Source organism: Cyprinodon variegatus, unplaced genomic scaffold, assembly GCF_000732505.1.
Source record: "Cyprinodon variegatus isolate N-32 unplaced genomic scaffold, C_variegatus-1.0 Scaffold112, whole genome shotgun sequence".
Lineage (NCBI taxonomy): Eukaryota > Metazoa > Chordata > Actinopteri > Cyprinodontiformes > Cyprinodontidae > Cyprinodon > Cyprinodon variegatus.
In genome coordinates this window covers 202539-225453 of record NW_015150565.1, presented here as the reverse complement: position 1 = coordinate 225453, position 22915 = coordinate 202539, and the positions used below count along the sequence as shown (strand labels likewise).

Here is a 22915-nt window from a genome sequence, read left to right as displayed (position 1 = left end):
TAAATAAATAAATAAATAACTCTATTTCAATAAGCCAGAAGTCCTGATAAATTTGATTGCTTTTTTTTTCTTCTGTTTTGTTGTAACAAAGCATGGTAGGGATTTGGATTAAGAAACAGCCTATTAGTTAATACATAAAATAACAGAAGTTTAGGATAAAGATAACTCCTGTATAAATCCTGGTCACACCTTGTATTGATGAGTAACATCACCTAATTTCAAAGATCCTGGGTTAAATTCACTCTTAAAAAATTTTTTTGAAAATCCGGTGCTTGTCCCTAAAAGGAATATTGAACGATCTTGCCAAAAATGGGTTAGGATGGGGTTAGGATAGAAAGTGTAAATGGCACGGAATTTATTCCCTTTCATAAGAGAAACTAGTCTCTTCCTTATTTTTGTATTTCTACAGGAATCTACGGTCCTCTTTCTGTAAGACGTTCATACTGCTGAATTTATTTAATTAAAATTCTACATCCTTACTTTATTGTTAAAGCAGCTAAAAATGTAAAATAGCTTTGATTTTAATTAGAAATAAAATGGAAAATCCCTTCCAGTAAAATGTTTGGACACTTCTGTTTTAAAGAGATGTCGAACAAATTAGAATGTTTTCCCCGCATCCTTAAAAGGGACATCTTGATGTTTTGTTGTTGTTTTTTTAACCTGTTTTTTTCTACTTTAATTGACAATCCATCTACTCCCAGCCGACTCATTTTTATTTAGACGGATTGTTATGATCTACTCACTTTCACTGACATGACTTGATATCTCTGTGCAGATGTGTCAAAGACTGATTTATATCCATTTAGTACAAGCATACATGACACAAAGAAGCCCTGTTCAGTAGGATGTAATGAATTTGCTCTTTAGTTTAATTGCTCTTTGAGGCATACGATTTTTCTATCCAAGTTGTTTTTTCATTTTTTTCAGATCTTTATGTTAGAAAAAGCAGGTGCTATGGGTGTCTGTTCTGATTTTGTATCTACATAATTACACAGATATTACTGAAATTCTGTGAACTCTGTGAAGTTGTGGTCACATTAACAGCAACAGAAGACAGTAATTTATTCTGAAACTGATATTTTAATAACAAGGAGATGTAGGATGGAAGCAGAAAGAGAGACGGCAAAGTCTGTTTCATCTTGGTAATTTATCTCAAATATTACAAGGTGTCGATACACAAAACAGTTTGCGAAGACAGTTAAAGCAGAAGCGTGTTGTTCATTTGATCTTCTGTCATTTTAATGAAAAGCGGGAACAATGAATGATGCAATTGCGAGCTCAAAGGGTTTAAATGAAAGTTGTGTACACCAAAGATATCAAATATGGATAATTTTCTTTTTGAAGAAAAGATTTAAATTACCATTCAATGCCATCACCCTCATTTGCATTTTCATACATTAATTTGGATATCTTTCATCCTTTCGTTTCACTGCTCTAAACCAAGGTTTGGAATTCAGGATGTGCCATGTTCTCGGATGAGTGGGTCAAATTTTGATTGTGAATGCATTCTGAACAGGTAGAGATGTCAAGGGGTCCTCATGAATATTTTTTTATTGTTTTCTGTTTTTTTTAAGCTAATATTTATGTTTATGCCAGTAAAACTTTTGCTAGGAAGGAAGAAAGAAATCATTTTAAATAAAGTTTTAAAAAACAGGACAGAGAATAAAGATGAAAATAATTGGCAACAATATGCATATTCATACTACATTTGATGTTCTATCTTGAGTTTTTTTTATGTTAGTCCAACAGAAACCTTGCATAATTAGAATAGGAAATTATTTATCCTTTCGGAACATCATAAAAATAAAAGTTTATCTGTTAGACAAAGATAATTAGGATTATTTCAGTGATAACAACCTATAGAGCCTACTGTTAACTAGTGATCACAATGGGAAGCCATTCTATGGGGCTGATAACTGTTAATAATTGCCATTTATTGGGATTATAACATCCCAAGCAGCTGCAAACAGCCACTTAGAATTTACTGTGTAACAGAAGAAAGAATCAAACTGGGGAGGAATCCCATGAGATGATGAACAGGTCCTACCCTTTAGAACGTTTTTTCTCTTCACCTTCTGACAGATGATCTCACCTAAGTAGAATACATTGATCCACTACCATTCAAGCAATAAACTAGTTTTCTCCATAAAATTATCGTCAATTTTACATACAGAACTGCATTTAACTCATTGCATCCCTGCCATGCTGCTGTGTTTACACCTGAGAGGAGGAATAAAAAGAAAAATCCTTGTTTGCGCATGCGCCCTGAGCCATTTGCCCTCGACAGTCGGGAGAAAATCAAACATGTTTGATATTCTCCTGACCTCCGGATTCCTGATCAGGAGTTGGTTGTGAGAGGCTGATCGCCGCAGGTAACCCCTTGTACACTACACAACTCACGACCCACGTTCAGGCTGAAAGTCGGGCCGATCGAAATATTCTTTCATGACTGGAAAATCGCCCCGAAAATCGCACAGTGTACGCCGGGCTTTAAGGATGTTGCTCAGGGACCCAGAGTGGCAGTCCGTGGGAGTGGGGCTAACCACGAGGCTGCCACTCCCCAACTTGGAGTTGGTTGAACTAATTCATAGCACCCGTTGTGAAACCAGAAACTCATTACATTAGGCCAGATCAATTTAGAGTTGCAGATTTGAATCAGAGTTTGTTAAACCTGCCTCATGAAATGGACCCCTGATATTACCTTGCCATTTACTCACTCAAAACTGGTGTCTTTAGACATGAGTGAACATGTTCCTTCAGGATCAGAGGTGTTCTGTCATTTTGAATTTTTCTATCTATCTTTCTGTCTTTTTTTTTTTTTGCCTTCGTAACAAGGAGATAAGCAAGTATTCTCAAGGAAAATTGTTTATAAAACATACGTATATGTTGTTAAATATAAAAGGAATAATCACTGAGAAATATTCAGGCATAATAAAAGCTATAATAACATTTTGTAATGGTTATTATTTGGCTCTTCCTGTTTAGATTATTCTTCAGGTAGTACTTTTGGAGACAAATTTGATCTGTAGTTTCTCTCATGTGCTCTCTGGTGAAAACTGTAATATTACAGCATAATTCAGAACTAAGCAATTCAAAGAAAAACTGGATTCAATTTCTACTGAGCTGGAATTGATTGTATTTCCTTTTAAAAACATCATATAAATTATAATGTATTTAAAGCTTGGTCATATTGCGACCATAAGCTCTGTATGTTTCATTTAAATGAGTCTCATGATAGATGTATGTTGCCTTGATTCCTGGTCATTAATTTTTTCCCCCTGTTTTGTATTTCTCTCTCTGGAACAGGTGATCAACAGAAGGTGTTGGAATTAGCAAAGCAGGAGACAAAGCTTGTCATCAGAGATTTTGACTCCTCAAAGGAGTACAACTTTAAGATCGTCGCTGTTAACAAGGGGAAGGAGAGTAAAGCTCTACAAGGAAACATTAAAGGTAAGAGACTTTAACAAACATCCATTAGGGCCGATGTTGACAGAGGCTGACAGCTTCTAAAATGTAAGGTCACTTGATATGGCTTTTGTTTCTGGATGGAAAGTTTAAGGAAAGAATGGTCAAGAGTAAAGGCTTGGTATAAGAGTGAAAATAGTCAACTTCACCTGATGTGACTCAGCGAAGCTCCAATCAGTAGTCCCAGCTAAAGCTGAAACAATATATTAATAGAATAATCGTCAAGACTGAGGAAAAAAAAAAAACGCATCTCCTCTTGTCAATATGCTTTATCTAGAAGTTCTCAGAGGAAAAGTTTTAGTTTCACTTGGTTTAAAATCTGTAAAAACATTATCTAAGTAACCTCTTGCTATTTGATTAGTAGTCTACTAATCAAAAAATAATGGATCGATTAACAAAATAATCGTTAGTTGCAGCCCTAGTCACAGCAGTAGTTCTCCATCAGCTGTTATTAGGAGAATAGCTGCTGACTGATTAGGGCGGGGCTACAAAAGCTGTAAGCGTAACAGTTTGAAACTGTAGGAAATAAGACAGGAGCACACAGTGGGAGCTTGTCATCATAATACAACACAGTTATTTCTTTGCTTAGTTCTGTTTCAAGTTAGAGATTTCCCTCCTCTGGGAGAGATGTTGAACAGTCTTTGTTTTCTTAGTTTAAGCTGCACAGCAAGTCACCACTCGCCACTTTTTTTTCTCTCTCTCAAGTGTCTAAAACACTTTAAAATACTCAGTTTGAATTTCTTTAATGTCATACTTTATCGTTTGTGAGCAAATAATTCACAAGATGGATAGAATACATTTTGAGAGGAGTCGAAATGAACAAACCATTAATTCCTTGTTACCCTCTCCTACTTTCCTGATATTGGATGGTAATGATAACGTCCCCAACCAGACTCTTTAATTTCAAGATCATAAAGGAGGTAATAAAACTTACTGTAGGATAACTCTAAATCTGCCTCAGGATATCCTCCATGCACACAAAAAACAGCCAAAATATCTGCATTTAGGGCTGAATGATTTGGCAAAAATGCAAAAATAAAAAATTGCGTTTATTTTAAACCAATATTGCAATTGCAATTTTATTTGGATTCTCCTTTGCACTAACCAAACTCGTGTAAATGTTTTACTACAGGGTTAAGGTTTTATTCATGACCTGGAAAGCTTGCTTATCCAGAGTCCATTGTTACAGAACTTTACTTAATCTTTTGTCAAAATTCTCCTCGCCTGCATGAATTTGCATACTAGCTGCACATCTCTCTTCCATTCTTTGTGGCGAACGCACTTTAAGCATATTACCACCAACAAAAGGATTGGAGGGATAAATTTAGCCACTTACTGTTGTTAAATGCAATATGAGCAAAATTGATTGTCTCTGCAATGTGTTTATAAACATACAATATATAAATTTACAAAAATATATACATATATAGATGTCTACTGTATATTTGTAAATTAATTTAGTTGTTGCCATTTGATGGGCTGACCAAAATTTGCCTTAACGAGCAGTTGGACAGGTACCTAATATGGTTATTGGTGACTGTGTGTGTTTGCGTGTACAACTGAACATTTCAATAAAATAACGTGGTAAATTCTTGTCATAAATGGCATTTTGCTTAAGATTGGGTCAATTAAAGCTATGAACCAGAATAAAAAACTATTTTTGTTATCTTTTTTTTCCCCAAACCTCTTATTTTTCACCATTATAAACACAAATCATTTTCATCAGTGATTTTCATACGTTCCCTATGAGTTGCTGATAGATCAACTTTGCAGGATAAAGGGTGACCCTAACCTCTCATGTCATAATGATCTTGTTGTCACCATAACTTCTAACTGATGAATCCCGTTGAGGCAATTTACCTGATATGAAGCGTTAGTATGACTCTAGAGTGTTTTTTCTTCAATTCTAATTATAAATGTTCCTTTATTATCTCCTCATCCCCTTTAAAGATCTTCACAGTTTGTTTGGACCGACTCTAAATTTAAAACACAGCTTACTGTGAGCAGCTAACATCCTTTCCCTCCCTATGCACAGATTTATTGTCTTGATGGAATATTGCAATCCTTTGTTTTGTCCCAGGTGCCAGCTCTATTGTTGGGATGCTGTGACAGCTCACTGAGGTCATTAAGCATTGCTTATTTAACTGAAAACTCATTTGCATAATTAGGCTTGTGCTTGTCTTAGAAATGTTTATTATTGAGTAATTCCAGTTTGTCTGAAAGTGCTAGGAGGGATTTCCTATCTCTTTATACTGTTTTATCTGCTTCATGTGAAGGATCTATACCTTCAAATTTCAATTACAAGTGGGTAAACAGAATGGATTTGCAATGCATTTGTGGATTTTCTTGGTACAAAGTGGAAGGGAAATGTGTAGAGTATTGATTTCCTATGTTAGCCAGGTTAAGGGTGTGGAGGTATAACAACAGCATGCCTGAGATTACTGTAGGGTGTAAGAAATGCACAGAAACAAGCCAAACGTTTGCTTTGTTTCTGACGCTGACATTCATAGATTTGCTGGTATTTACTTGCTGTGCTAGAAAACAGAAATCAGGACATGCTGAGATTCTAAACTGTCTTCTGCATGCATAAAAGCACAGGTGCAAAGGGCTGTCTATACAGCTTTGATTTACAATCAGGCTAATCGAATGCTCATCAACAGTACTTAGACAGCATTGCATGACTATGCATTTAAGGATCTTAGCTCAATCATCTATTAATTGTTGCGTGGTTTCCCGGGTTTGTAATTAGACTTCAATTTTTAGTTTTTACATTTTGATTACAAATTTTTAAATAATAAATTCAGATTTTAGGGTGATCAATGAAGTGCATCACAGAATTATAAAGTAGAAGAAAAAGAATTAATGTCATTTGTTTAAAAAAATAAAATAAAATTTGGACAAAATGTGGTATTTACCTCAGACTTTGCTTTTCAAATACTTTGTGTATTTAAAAATTTACAATGTTCAGTTCAATTCAGTTTTTATTTTAATTCAGTATTTATACAACACCAATTCACAACATCCAATTCAACCAGATCATAAATTGAGATTCAAAGTTTTCTATCTAAGGAAAGCCAGTTGATTGCATCGACTCATTGACTCTTCAGCAATCCCCCATACTAAGCATGCTTGTGGCAACAGTGGAGAGGAAAAACTCCTCTTTAACAGGAAAATACCTCCAACAGAAACTGATAAGATAACAAATTGTCTTGTACGTCCCATAATAGCAGTGTAAATGCAGCTGTTCAATGAAGTTCTCAAAGTACATATCCTTACAGAACATGTGACCATGTAGTATCATGTAAACCAAGGAATGCACTACACAGAATAAGGTTAAAATTCTAAAGAATAGAATAGTTTGCATTTAAGATCACAAATTACAATACAAATACTGTTTGTTGATCCAACTTGGAAAAAAAAGCATAAGAGCCAGGAGTTTGTTGTTGTTTTGTAACAATATTTCAAACTATTCAAGGTCAATGAATTCCTTTGGCAAGGAGCTGCTGGTTAGTGCTGCATTTACAATTTGATTATGTTTCACTTTTATCTTTTTTTCTGTGTAGCATTTTCTGTGTACATATATTGAACTGTCGTAGATGTTTTGAAAGAATATTGGAGCTTTTTGCAACATTTATTTAGCGGTAAAATATGATTTAATTTATTCATTTGCATCTAGGCAAGGACATTTTCTCGTCTCATCTGCTACTTTATCTGATCTCCTTCCATTCATTAACATAGATTTAGGATTTGACATTGTGTATTCTTCCTTCCAGCTCAGCGATCAGGCTCTGAAACAGCTCAGACTGGGGGGAAAAAAAGTGATGTAACACGAGAAAACAACGAGATCTCAGAAGGTAAGACGCTCAGCGGGGAGCGGAAGGCAAACTGAGCGAAGTGACACACTGAAATGAAAAAAGATTGATGCATCCATCTGCTTTAGGTCTGCGATCATCTACATTCCTGAATTCTGTTTTGAAACGTGCAAAGTGGAAGCTTTTATGCTTTTTTCCCCTGAAACACAGTCTGCAAGTTAAAATGTTGTGAGTTACCAGAAGTACAGAATGGATTCTTTCCTATTTTTGAAATAAAATTCTGTCTGTGCATAAATTGATTCAATAAAACCAGGCGACTTAAAAATGAAAAGCTTCCTGAAGTTTGACTTCTTGCCATTATTTAAGGAGGACTTATCATTACCGTTCTTATATTAAACACAATCAAATTCAGTCCTACTGAGCTCACACAGTCCAAAGAAAATTGAAGAAAAGGAAATGAAATTGGACAAAATCTGAAACTATTAGAAATTAAGCTGAGAGAAGCACGTAAACAAGCCATTTATAGTTTGGAGGGTGATTGTAAGGACCGCCTGCTGAGGTGAACAGCCAGACACCACAGGGAGAAGTGGGGAAAAACAAAAAAAGAAGGTAAGCCAGATCATTTTATATCCACAGTAGAACTGAGTTAAACATTCAACTAAGGTTTGTGGTAATTATTTCACCTTAACGCCTATCTGTTTTCCTGGTGAAAATGTTTTTTTTTTTACACACTATTAAGTTTTACTGCAGTAGCATTATGTCACTGTAAAAAAGAAAAAAAAGAAAAGGAAAACTCATTCACTTTAAAATGACTTTATATTTTAGTGCAAAAGAAATCCCCTAAAACCTAACACAGTGGCCACTAATTTGTTTTAGTAGACATTAGGTAGACATGTTATTTAGGCCCTAAACAAAACACTAAAGATTAAAACTTTTTTAAAGAACATGTTTTGAACTTTATATATGGAAAATAGACTACAATATTTAGTGTAAGTTTAAACTGTGAGGGGGGTCATTATAACAAAGTCCCCATAACATTGTTTTGACAGCATTTAGATGCCAGAATAGAAGAAATACAGGGGGAAAAACACTTTTTAACCCATTAGCCCTGTCCATGCACGTCTTGTTAGCCCCTTTTCTGCCATCTGTAAAAATCTTTTTATTTTTCTAAATCACTTGAAGGATTTAATATTTCTAAAACAGGTCGTCACAGCAGTTCAAACACTCAAGATGCCATTTAAAGCTTTATCAAACATTGCTAAGTCTCTCTGAAAAATACTTTACAACACACACATGCTCCTCTTAAGTTTGGTACATTTCTACCGCTAATCATTTTTTAATGTTTTCAGGTGATTCATTTTGCCTGTGTAACAGAGGTTAGAAGAATTGCTTAAAAACACAGTTTATGAAATGCTCAATGTAAACAGCCTGAAGATCATAACAAAAGCTATGATCTATGCAGGAGCCCTACAATAGATATCAGCATTTTTATTAGACCAGACCTCCTTTTATGAGGTGGAAAAATAAAACATTTGGCTACATTGTCCCAAAAAAAAAGCTCCATCTGCCCCTCACTAGGCCTATTGTGAAAAACATGAATCAACTGATTCAGTCCAGTTTTGCTGCAGGTATAGTAAAGAAAAACAGAGTATAAGCTTCTTATTGGTTTTTAAAAGGATTTTTAAATTGGAAAAAAATTGAAATTAAAATTAAACTTTATTGATTTCACAATGGAGAAATGAGCTCTCTGTATTTAACCCATCCCCTTGGGAAGCATCGGGCTGCCATTGTGTGGCGCCCAGGTGTGGGGTTAAGGGTCTTGCTCAGGGACCCAAAGTGCCGGCTGTGGGGATCGAACTGGTTACTTGCAACCTTGCAATCGCTAGGCCAACACTCCCCCAAGAAGTCATTAGTTTGTATTTTACATATGCAGTTCTTCTGAGATTGCCTAGATGAATAAAAAATAAATAGAGCTCATTTGAACCCTTTTAGTGACAATGATGCCAACAGGAATTGGACTTGTGTGTATGCGCGTTTCTGTGGATCTAGCTTAGTTATTTTAGCAGTTCACTATAGTTTGTTTGCCATTGTTTCCTTGTCTCTTACTCAATTCGTAAAACTTAAACAAGCAGAAACACCTACCATGAGTCCCTGATTATTGTAGACAATTTTCTTTATTTGCTCCAGTTATATAATTGTAGTCCTAAATTGCTTCTAAAGCCCTTAAAAGGTTAAGCATGGTGTAGGATATGTGCTGATGTGGGGCAAAATCAACTTTTTATGGCCATTTCAGTTCCTAGACTTACAGTAATGACAATTTAAATAAAGAAACTAAACTTTGTATATTGCATTTTTTTCTTGATTCCTTTCAGAAGATCCATTGACTTTTTGTCATCTGTACGTGGCTTATCTGTTGGATGGTTTTCTATGTTTTTCATACATCTTTGAATTATATGTAGTTGTGCACATTAAAATCAAATTTCACCAAAATTCAATAAATAGTGTTGTGTATGAAATATCCAGAACCATAAACAAAATATGTTGTCTCACCTCGTTTTGTTAAGGTAAAAGCTGTGTTCCTTTGCAGCAACTGAAATTTCCACCGGTGTGTGTGTGTGTGTGTGCTTCTGAGTTGGCTTCATACTGAGGGCCATTTTTCCGATTTCACCATCAAACTGAGGCCATTTTTCTGGCACTCATTTCCTTTTTTGATAGCTGTTAGATTTAAGACTAAGGTGCGAATTGAGTTTAGCTTAAGGTTAGGGTTCGGTATGCACACGTAATTGTTAGGTTCAGGGTTAATGTCAGGGTTAGGGCGAAGAAAGCGTTGAAAATGACTGAAAGTTAACAGACGTCAACATGTTATATGCGTGGTGCAGAGCAAACCTCTTTGCAAAGGATAGACCACATTTTAAAACCTACATTGCAGCTGCTGCTTTAAAAACCACCATAAGATGGGTCACATTTATTTTTCTACATCTGAATCTGCATACGTTTGCGTCCCTCTCAATGTGCTCATTAAACTTTATAGTTTTTTTTTCCTTTTAGTGACTCTATACTTTAGAATAGAAAAGTATATTTTAAAGGTCCATCAGAGCTTCAATCTGCTTTTCATTACAAAATCACACATGTATACACATATTTTTCTTTAATGGATGTTCTAAATTCAACCAGTTACTACCGAATGTTCTAAGTTTTTCTTTTTTAATAGAAAAGGATATTCTTTAATTTGTATGCAATTATCTACAGTGGTTTATTTTAATGAAAAGGCTTTATTCTTTAGATTTTATGTCTTTTTTTTTTTTTTGAAAATTCAGGTCTGCCCAGTGAAGATGTGTCTTAATCTTTTCATTGTTTGTCCTTTGTTACTTAATTCATTACATGTTGAATTAAATAGAAGGCGACTGAGACCTGTTTCATTTCAAACCCTTTGAAGCCACAAAAATGAGGGATGTCTGAGCACTGTTGTTTCCGTACATAATTTCTATGATGTTTAATATATTTTTATGAAAATATAACCTAAAATGTGCCAAAATCTTCTAATTGGATTGTTTTTGTTCGATAAGTGCTGCCATTTCAAACTTTCTTTGTTGTTATTGCTTAAGCTTAGTCAAAGCAGCATGAATGCAAACAGAGATGAGGGAGAGAAAGGAGCAAAGGAATCCGATCCAAAAAGCTCACATAATTACAGTTTGGACTTACCACAAAAGTTCTTTTTCTGTTTCATTACGACTGCTTGGGTTCTGCAAGATTACAAATCTGTGGGAGTCCTCTTTCCGTTTCTTCCGTCTATAACTGTTATAACTGTTTAAACCCTGCCATTCCCGTTTTCTTTTCCAACAAAACCACTTTACACAAATATGTATACAGAAAAAAAGATTACAAATCAAGACAACATTTTGAGTTCAGTATAATTCATCTAATATCTAATATTTGTGAGCTTCAAATGTAGTGTAAAGCATCAAAATGTGAAGTCATTAAAGACAAACAGGTTCTGTAGCATCTACTCGTAAAAAAAGGAACTGGACATAATGCCAGTGTTTCTTCAGTCATTTTCCCCATCATTTCTCAAAGTGCTTTGATCAGTGTTCATGGAGAACAAGCGCAGCTATGCAAATGTGGAGAGGATAAGTCGGCCTATCTGTAGTTAAGTTTGGTAAGGTGGGCCTGGCCCCTGGTTTGGCCCCTGTTTTAGTAATAAAAAATCTATCTTATGATAAACCATTCCTGATTATTCTTAAATCAGTTTGTTTTTTAACTGTTATTTTAACAGTCATTCAAAGAGGAAGGTGTTGTCCTTTCGGTTTCATTCATCTGCAGCGATCTGCAACCTTCAGCTGCAGTGTCGTGAGAGAGACTTTGGTTTTTAGACTCACCTTTTTTAATAAACCGTGAACTATTTCCCTGTTATGTTTTTCTCATACTTATTTTGTGAATTTGGTCTAGAACCGCCACTGCTTTCTGAATTTATGCATTTATCAGCTTTACTTTTTGCTCCACTTCCTTAATGGGCGGTANGCTAATTTGGATCTATTGAATTACAAATGCGTGTAGAAAGAAATTACTTAACCTTGCACTCAAATTAAATGGACAAAAAAAACACCTTTGAATGTAAAAGTACAGTATATTGTAGAATCTTATAAGACTAAGTTGAGGTGCTCTATGGGCTTATTGCAACATGATTACAGCTGAGATCATGTTGGCATCTATAATCTGCAGCCTCTAATGCAATATTTCTGGTCTACACTATTCAACTTTGACATTTTAACTCTGTAATGGTAGTCAGAGTGTTTATAAGAATATTGAGACTTCTCTCACCTCAACCAAAGGCTCTTGTTAGAAAACCTCACTTGCAAGTTTCTGTGCCTCCAATCCTGGTAGCCATCTTGCACCTCTGTTCTCATTCTTGCTCTATGAGAAAACAACTTTACCACTGGACTTTGTTTTCCAAGTTTGAAGACGTTTCACTTCCCATCCAGGAGGCTTTCTTTATTCAAAATGTCTGGAGTAGTTTTCAGTTCCAGGTTTATAGAGTACATGTAGCTCAAAGCTTCCTTATGGCTCAGGAAACAAATTGAACCGAAACAACAGGACCACTCTTTAGTAATGGGGAGTCGTTGAGATGTTCCTACTTAAACAGAAGGGAAGCACAAAGAACAGGAATGCATCAAAGATGCTCGCCAAATCCGTGGATACTTAACTTATTAACTTTTACAATTTATTTGGAATTACAACGGTGCTGTTTTCAAAAGGTACTGTAGGGAAAGCACAACTCAAAAATTACTTAGTTCTGCTTTAAGATAATACTAAGACTGGAGATTTCCTCTGATCCAAATTAAATGCTAATAGATTTATGGTCATCCTTAATATCATAGGAACTGTTGCTACTAAGGATTTGCTTAAACATGTAGAATCTCATAGTAAATAGAGTTTGAAAGTATATTATATTCTGTGGTGTGAAAAAAAACTATACTCCATTGAAACGGTTTTCATAATTAGGCCTTTGAGTTGCATTTGCTTAAGTTCAGAAACTTTTTTTTACCAAAGGTAAAAACAAATTAAGAATTTGTGATGTGATGACAGTGCTTGTAATTTAAAATCGGTTTAAATGGCTATGTAAACATTTTGATTAACAATTCTAAACTCGATAACCTTTGATTGTAGACAAAAGAAATTGAGACACTGATCACCAAAAAATAGTTTTAAGTTTTAAGCTCTCTTTACATACCTTTAAACTCTCATTCTATTTGTATCAAAATGTTTTTAAGGTAGTCCCAGGTTTTTGATGGCAAAAAAAACAACAACACAAGAAAAAGCAGTTTTAAAAACAGTCTTAACTGCTCTAATATCACCAAACCTCGTACTGTATTCTCATGCAGGTTCAGTAAAGCATAGTGAAAATAGAAATGGACTTGGAGAGCGCAGACTTCCCTTGACATATTGTGAATTCCACCTTAAATTAACACTTGTATTTACAGAATCAAAGTTCAAAAGAATTCCTGGATCCAGATGGTAATCCTTTCATAGCTTTTCAAGTTATCCTCTACACAGACAGACAAACTCTCCTAAAAACAAAACTTCCCTGGCAGAGGTAAAAATATACCTAAATAGAAGAAATTTAAAAAAGATCCAAAGCCACTAAGTACAACAAATGCCAAAAAATATGATTCAGCCCAAGCTTTGGCAAATGAAATTGGATTAGGCTTCCATGAATGGATTTATCCTTTCTTGTTTTTCCTTATTTAATTCATCCCCTTAAGAATTAGATCCTAAATAGCCGTTTGCGGTTTCTGATCATGTATTCATTTTGTTGAAGAAACCACATGCATATGTGTCCACTTAATGTGCAAACTCTTGTGTGTGAGTCAGTTTATGTCTCTGCAGTCTGATGTAACTGGCTGCAGGCTAAAGGGGACAGATGGGGGACGAAGGAGCCAATCATTGATAGGAGGCTTTGTTTTTCATCACTGCTGCCCACGTTCAGCTTCTTTCCCATCCTGAATTCCCAAAGACATGCTCCCTTTCAAAACAGGACCTCACAAATATTTGCTCTTGCACTGTTTTCTATTAGCTGATTTCTTAGTCTTTCTGTCACGTTTTATGGCTGATTTCTTTATTCTCTGCAACATTAATATTCCGGTTTGGAATGAAAAACATGCTTTGACCAGCTCAGAGGAAATTCAGATTAGAAGTTTCCCTTTTTATGCAAAGGTAATTTTGTAAACCTAAAGCACACACAAAAAAATTAGATTTAAATTTTGTAACCTAATATTCTGTCACCTGTTTTAAGAAAATATCCACACCATAAAGTCATGCAAATTCAAAAAGCAGATCCAATTTTCAAGTGCCTGATATATTGCTGTTAAAATATAATGTAATTTCTCACTTTCCAGTCGAAGGCTTTTTAGATTTATTAGTTTTTACCACCTGTTATTTTCCTATTTTCCCCTTTAGTTTTAGTCACAGTTTTGCAGTTTTCTTTTGCTTCTCTCTCTCTCACTGTTGTTTCTAAAGCTTCACCTTTTTTCCTTTCTAAATTTTTAAGCTGAAAGCTGACAGTCTGCCCCTTGCCCACACTTGCTGAATACCACAGGTTTAGCTGTGCAGGCCTGTTCTTGGTCCGCCGCCTTGCTGCTGATGAGACCTTTAACAGCTGCCTGCCTGAGAGGCTGTCATTCTCAAGCTTTTCCTGCCTGTTTGTCTGCTGGTGACAGACTTTCCTCACCCTTGTGTCTGCAAGTCACCTAGATGTTCACATGCAGCTTGTGATACTTCATTGCTCTCCGGTTACTGTTTATGTGAGAATCACAATTTAGAACGTAATAGCTGGAGGTGGCAGATGGCAGTTGTAATTAACTGCACAGCAGTAATACCAGAGGCTACTGGTGACTGATGCAATATTTCCAAGACTGCACAATTATTTGTTGATCATCATTATAAAAATACCAGCAAAGTGATGTTAGAGAAGAAAATCAGTGTATGTCAATACAAAACCAAAATGTCAGTCATGATCTGTAAAGTTGGAAAAAACAAACTTCCTTTATTAAGCTTTTTTTATATTGCTTTAGAAAATATGCACACAGGTTATCAAAAGGCAGTAAAACACAACATAAGCAGGCTGGAGTCCATTAAAATATTCATCAGTGCAGATGTCTTGACTTCTTTCGGGAAAATTGGCTCTATAATTGCTAGATTTTTTTTTTTTTCTTTGTTAGAGTCCTCACTGATACCCTACCCCCTATAGGTTTTTATAATCAAAATGTTTGTTTATTGATCGCCTGTGGGTATTAGACTAGAGTGCACACTCTTTTACCATATGCTACCTTCAGGGAAACCCATTGGACAAAGCTTTTCTCAGAACAGTAAATAGTTATAGTCAGTTATAGTTTTAGTCATTTTTAGAGGGTTTTTTTTCAGTTAACCTTTAAAAAAAATAACATATCTTCACAACATCTGTATGTTGAATCAGGTTGGCTAAATAGTCAATGGGCTAATCCAGGTTGTCTCCAAATTCTTCAGCTTGTGTTCCACAGCTAATTGGAAATGCATACAACAAGCTAGTAGCAATATTTACTCTGCATTTCATGCATTTAAAATTATCTAATAAAAGCTGTTATTATATAATTGTTATGCCTTTTCTTAGTTGGATTTCAAAAATGAATCTTTAAAGGGGGATTCTTTTGATTTGGTTAAACTTCCAATTAGTTATGTTAAACACGGGCATCAGGATAACAAAAATACTCCCAAAATCCATAATATATATAGTAAATATACTGAAAATCTAAAATATCAACCTCATGTGAAGTTCTGTTACATTCAATTGCAAGTCCCTTATTTGTTAACGCAACAAATCTTTTTTAGGTTTTTTATTTGAATGATGCTAATAAATAAAAAACAGTGCTTAAGTTATGATATGATCTGAAGGATGAGCCAATAGCATGAAAAAGCAGGTGAGGAAAAAGTGATTTAATTTATTTATTCATTACCAGCTGAGAGTACTTCCAGGCTTCCATCATCTGTCTCCAACCACACTTCATTCATACTGTATGTCTTAAGATTCTTACTTTGGCCAGTCTGGTCATCCCTCTGCAGTTGGCAATGAAGCTTGTTGACCTCCACAAGCCCTCCACCATCCATAAATATCATTCAAGGTCATCTTCATCACAATGCAAGAACCACATAATATATCATAGAGAGCAGGAAACTAAAAGAAAAAGACAGATGTCAAGCAGGAGAGGCCACTGGAAATGTTAGCACAACCACTCTAGAACCCTTTGCATTAATTTTACAGTTACAGTCAAAATGTGAAATATTAGGGAACATTTTTGTGTTGTTTTCTAGAGATGATCTTGTCTCACTCCTTGCGTGTTTTGTCTAGACCCACCGTGGGTCCTAACACTAGCTGCAACAGTCTAAATATAATCTGAAAGCAGTTTATGGTGCACAGTATTCTCAGGGATTTAAAAGTTTAAAATGTTTTCCCAGAAAAATAAAATTTTTAAGAGCACTTTAATGTTTGTCACAATCCTCCTTGTTCAAACTGAACTATAGCTGCCATACTGTAGCTGGACATTTATTTAACTGGTTCTTTTAACCTAGAATAAACCTTCCAGGAGACTTATTTTCTTTTTCCATCATCAGTTAAACAATTTGTCAACAATTCTCTTGCCGTTTGTCCTTGATTGTGTGATTGATGTTGAGTGCAAGCTTCCACCAGAGCACTATAACTCATGTAATCTTTCTTTAATGTCAGAGCAGGTCGGCCTATGTCCCTGTCTGCTGATCCCTCTAAACTCTTCTTCTGGTTGGACTTTTATAAATAATATTAGAATCAGTGAAATCTAAACCTTTTTTCCTCTTTGCAATAAATTTAATATTATTTCATTTACCTTTTATGAATTACTATTCTGAGGTGTAATACAAAAAAAGAAAATGTAATTAGGGGTTTTCAGAAATAAGTATTGCAGTAAATGTAAAGCGTTCACTTTGTGGTTTTACTGAACCTGTTTTGAGGTTAGTTTCTACAGACTAAACTGTGAAAATTACACACAAAAAATTAACAGAAATTATAACACTAGGTGTTTGTTTTTTAATCTAAATATGACATAATCTGAATGATTTGAACACAAGTTGTTTATGATGTGTAGATAATAAATATCTGGATTGGTACTGTGGATTCAGGAGAAAGCTTGTGCATTTATTGTAAAAACGGATTTAGCTTTCAGAGGAAATAGTTTGTTCAGGTAAGCCGAAAGGAAAGTCATATGTGATTTTTATTGTTCATTTACTTCATTTATGTTCCTATATTTATTTATTATTTGTTTTAACAGGAGGAAGTCCCTAGGGGCAACAGACAATAACATATGCCATCATCATAAACCGTACATGACGCAGTGCTGTTTTCTAATAGCAGATTGTTATCTAAAGGATGTTATGAGGTAGCTTCTGGCAATATTTCAGCGATGTTCTGGCTTTGGCAGTGGAACATTTGTTGTCTCATGAATAGGGTTCACATTAGAAACTTTAATAGCTCTTACCAGAAGTGTTAAAATGTGCAAGAGATAAAAACTAAACTTTTCCAGCTTTTCATGTGCAGGTTTTAGTCAGATAACACACCATGCCTCTTAGCCACTTGCAGCCATTTAACTGACCGGCAGTTCTTGACCAAAGGCTATATTTACTTCTGTGCATTTCTCCAACTTTTATGCATGCATGATTATAACCTTGAAAAACAAATCAGCTCCCTTAACAACAATCCTACTCTTATAGTGTTCTAAGGAGCTGTTGATGTGTAAAAAGTACCCCTTTTGCTGCTGCAAGCTTTAAAACATCTTCGTGACACTCTCCCATATAGTTTTTGATAGACATTTGGGAAAAAAATGGCACCCAGAATTTGTTACTATGGTTACAAATGTTATTTTTGGGACATTGGGTTTCTATTTTCTCTTGTCTTTGAGCTTTAATACTTCATTACTCTGGAATGATAAATAAAATAAGGTTGGTATTTGAGCTACAGCATGTAATGTATGCTTGTTAAATGCCTTGTTGCTGAACTTGCCTTTCCCTTCTTTTACAAGAGGCAAGTACGGACTTGTGATAAATACATACAAATGTGTTGAGCTGGTTAAAGAAAGGGGATCCAAACATATAGTGCAGTGATCCATCTGATTTATTGCTCACATTATATTTGTTTGAATTGCTCTTAAAAGCCGTTGGTCTGATTTACATCAGTGTTGTTTTTTTTGTTTAAATCTTCCCACCTGGGTTCAGAAGTGGGAAGTAGGCGTGTTGTTACATCACTGAACATACAGCATGTAGAGAACACACGCTTATTAGGTAACAAAATTAAGGTGAGCCTAAGGTGAAACTTTTTTTCATTAAAACCATAAGTCACAGTCAAGTCTCTGTGTCAAAGATCATACTATCGTCTCTGTCCATGGAAAATTTTACTAAAGTTATATGAGTTTGTAAAAAGGTATGTTTTCATGATTTTACTGTGTGGAACATTCATTCTTGTATGCATGTGATAATTATCCTAATTTCTTGCATGTTTGTATGTTTTTACCCTTAAATATAGTCTAACCTTTGGAAACTCTTTTTTTGCCTTAGCTTGACAAGACTGTGCAGAATGAGGCTTGCAAACGTATTTTTACAAGCTCCGTGAAAAATAAACTCAACAGACTTCTGAAAAATTCACTTGGAGAGGAAGAAAAGCTGAAGGCTCAAAGTCTTTGATTCAGCTTGTCAGCAACATGGTTAATGCTACGCTTTGAGTCACTTTTTGTCATGCCATACGTCAGCAGCGGCCTAGTATTAGGATTTAATGAACTAATCTCTACTAAATTGTGCTTCCCATGGGTTATTTGAGTATAATAAATCAGCATTGATCACAAAATGTGACAGGACACAAGAGCAAATGATGGTAGAGGGTGGATGTTTGCAGCCCTGCTGGCACGGGCTCCTTGTCTGTGATAACCTGGCGTAAGGCTTCACCTGCTGATTATTTTGGCTGTCTACAATTCCATTAATTGCCTGATTGGTCATGTACTCAAGGATTATTTTGTACCATTTCTGCTTTCTTTAGCAGCATGCATATTATTTTAGTAAGTTCAGATTAATTGGAAAAATGTGAATTAAGAAACTATTAATATCTAATATTTGATCAGTTTCAGTGTGAAAAATTTAAAATTTTGAAGCAAGATGTAATCCAGAAAAAATATTATAACAGATCATTTTTAAACTATTAGCTTTATCTTGTGATTAGAGGGTCCTTGGTCTAAATTGCTTTCTATGATCTGTCTGTATAAAGTTTGCATATTGATTGGTTTCTCTAAATGGACTTTAGGTTTGTGCATAGTTGTATGTCTGTGTAGCTCTGCTATGGACTGACGATCCATCAAGGTCGTTTCCCGCCTTTTGCCTAAAGACTGCTGAAGATGTGACCCTGTAGATATAGTTGAAGATGGATGGACTTTATTGTATTGCTTCAGCAGTGTAATCTTATGTACATTACTTTATTAAAAAGCACAAGAAAACAACAAATAAATAAATAAATAAATAAATAAATAAATATATGATTAAAATACTTAAGTGGAAAAATTTATATAAAACATATTAAACATTTTCTGTTAAAATGTAAGTTATTTCTAAATTAACACTCTGCAGCAACCTAAAGAAAACCTTTATAAAAACACAATCAAACCCCAACTTGAAATAAATAATTTTTTTGTTTTTTCCATCCATCCATCTATTTTCTGCTCAGTGTTACAGTGGGTAGCACTGCTGCCTTGCAGAAGGTTTAGGGTTCGATTCCCGGCTCGGGTCTCTCTGCATGGGGTTTGCATGTTCTTCCTTTTTTGTTTTCCTTTTTTATTTTAAATCTAATAGAAAATATGTGCCCACAATAAATTTGTTGAGGAGCTTTAGCTTCAGACATTTTAATTATTGAGCACATAAACTCATTCTTGGTACATGTCCACTTTTAAAGCTCAACACGATTCCTATATTGAGGTCTGAATGCTGAACCATTTGTTCAGGCTTACAGTAATTGGACCATCCCCAGAGACGATAGACTGCAGTAATGAAATCACAGGGAGTGTCAAAGGTTCCACACATCATGGGTATGTGGAGATACATTGCTGAAAGGGGCCCTCTAAGCATACTTGACTTGAGACCAATTTTGTTGCCCATTTTTCAATTATCCAGAGACTGAACAGTTTCTATCTCAGCAGTAATTTGTTAAGTAGTTCTTGCCTGTGGCTCTATAAAAGGTTCTTGTCTGTATTGGTCTGAAGTCCTCTAATCTATAGCAGATATAGAAGGACCTGTAATAGAAGTAAAACTTCAAGTAGTTTCACAAAGTGGTGTCCTTAAAATGAAAACAAACATATAGCAATGTAATCTTTATAGGCGTTTGTTCTGTAATCCATCATTTGAGTTTAGTATTTTTTAGATTAACTGAAAAGATTTAAAGGTTTCCTACTGTATGCTGACAGTGTAGACTAAAAAGAAAACTTGAGGTCCTGTAAAGATATAAAAAAATTACATATTCTGCTTAAGCAACAAGTAAACGTGTTACATATTGTAGATAAACTTGCCTTCCTAGAAAACAATAAATATATATATATATAAATACTTAATCTGTTTATGTTCATAGCTGTAATAGATTAAGATTTTCAGTTATTCTCACTTAATATTTGGCTGTAAAATCTATAGTGGCATTATAGCACTCATATCCCTGCTGTACAGGTTGTTTTCATGTTCTAACTGGTATTTTGACTATTTGCTAAAATCATAAAATAGGCTTTCAGACTTTGAGGTATCTTGGCCAGCAACCCTAAGCTTTAACTCGCCTCACTGATTCTGAATCAGATTCAGATCAGAACACTGGCTGGGATGCTTCAAAATAGAAATGCTATTTCCATCGTTAATAATACAAAATGGCTTATTTAAAGATAAACCTGTCAGGGGTATGTCTAATTTAGGCTTTCCTGTGTAGTTGTAGATGAGCAGAGCACTGTACTCAGATGATTTATATATATTTTTAACTTTACTAAAAAAAAACAAAAAAAACTTAAAAGTATATACATAGTATCTATCAGAGTATATTAAAGATGTTCCCTTACAGTATATTTCAAGCATAAAATAAAGCACAAAAACAAAAAATGACATAGTACATTGCTGAATCTATCTTGAGTTTGGCATAATAAAGTGAAATGAATTTTGTAAATGCTAAATATTTCCAGACTGCCAATAAACATCAATTCTATACACATGAAATTGATTGGAAGTCTGTTTTCCTATGTCATAAATCTTCCTTTCAAATTAATATTCCTCATGATGTACTTGTTATCTATATATTTTTTTATAATTACAGTAACTTGACTTTTTGGGGGAAATGTGATAAAATAGACAAGGCTGCCTGTTTGACAAAGATAGGCTGTCCGAGTAATTAGGCCACATGGGTAATGCAGTAATGAATGCACACGCGTAGATGAGCCTGGAATTGACTAGAAACATGGCAGAGCTTCTGGAAAGCTTTCAACATGCATGGTTCACAGGCAACACATTAGGAAGACGAACACAGCCGGGTTTGCCAGCTGCAGGAATGTCTATCTGCTCCACCACAAATAAAGATGAATGATGAAGTGATAAATCATCTGTGTAGGGCAGTTGGAAGGCCAGGGAAGGAGAGGAAGTTGATTTAGTGAAACTGAAACAGGAGCAAAGCAATGTATAGCTAAGGTGGGATGGGGGGTGCAGTAATGCTGGCAAAGCAGTGAAGTTCCAGAGCAGCTGAAGCTCCATCATCTTCTATTTGACACTGTGACAACCTCATTTAGATTTGAGAGAGAAATGAGGGCAGTCAGATGGTAGGAAGAGGGAGACAGAGCAGCAAATGGCTTCAATGTGAACGCAACCAGCTGCTCGATGCTCAGTGCATACTTTCACATCGGATAACCAGAATGCAGCATGAAGACAACAGTGTAATAGGGTGATCATCTTCATAGTATTAAAGCTGTGTAGATTCTGTAGAATATTTAACTTAGGAAATGTTTAACTGAGCTTGGGGGTTTAAAAAAAAAAATTTAAGATTTTTTTTTGTCATCTTCTCTGCTGCATGGACATCTTTTCTTTTTGCCTCTTTGCTAATTAATCCCACTCCAGTTTCCTTTGGTCTTCATATTGGGAGGCAATATTCATATTTTCCCTATTATGCAATCTATCAGATTGACCCATTGAGGCATTGCACAGATCCACCTCCAGCAGCAGTGGGGTAGCAATGATGCTGCATCTTATCGGGTAGGAAAAAAACACAGATCGTTGGCTGGTTTGGGAATGATAGACGAACCTGGACTTTTTACCTGTGCCTTTAAAGGGTGCTTCATCTCCTACAGGGCCAGGGACGCATGTTCACCTGCCTGCACGCACACTGTCAGAGTCAGTGATGGAGTCTGGAGGGCGATGGGCAAGCAAGTGCTCCGTGTTTTCATAGCACTGACTCAAGGTTCTTAAACAGACAGGTTACTCATATATATGTAGGGCTGCAACTAATGACTATTTTGCTAATCTATTAGCATTTATTTCTCAATTAAAAATCACATAGTAAGGTTCCTTAAATAATTAAATTAAATAATTAATCTAAAATTTTTCCTCTTGGGTTGCAGATAGAGCATGGTAACCGACAAAAACCTTTTTTTATATTAAATGCAAAATGTTTATGTATTTATTTTTACAATTTTAGTATAATTACTGCTTTAATTGAGTTACTCTTAAATATACAGTGGGGATAACAATGATTTGATACGCAGATAACTTGGCCGGTTTTCCCTTGCAACGCATGTTGAAGTTTGAATCATGGGTGCTCTTCAGCTGTGACAGAATATAAAACAGAATTCATGACAACATTGTTTCATTTTCAGGTAATTAATTAGCATTTTATTGCATGACCTATTCAATCTCCTACCAAGCAAATGGGTTCCCTCTGAATAAAAGACAGATGTCCACACATTTAATCAAACAAACAAATTCCACCCTCTCCACAGTGGCCAAGACTAAAAAGCTGTGTAAGAACATCATGGTTGAAATTTTAGGCCTGCATAAGTCTGGGAAATGATACAGGAAAATATGCAAGAAGC

General features: G+C 35.2%; 1 protein-coding gene across 1 annotated transcript in view; it reads left to right on the top strand.

The window, feature by feature from the left end:
• LOC107084928 (collagen alpha-1(XIV) chain-like) overlaps positions 1-22915 on the top strand; it is a 145600-nt gene that overhangs the window by 22056 nt on the left and 100629 nt on the right. The window contains exons 4-5 of the mRNA XM_015375010.1: positions 3307-3450; positions 7239-7319. Of these exons, the coding sequence (XP_015230496.1) occupies positions 3307-3450; positions 7239-7319 (225 nt within the window). The remainder of the gene's footprint in view (positions 1-3306; positions 3451-7238; positions 7320-22915) is intronic.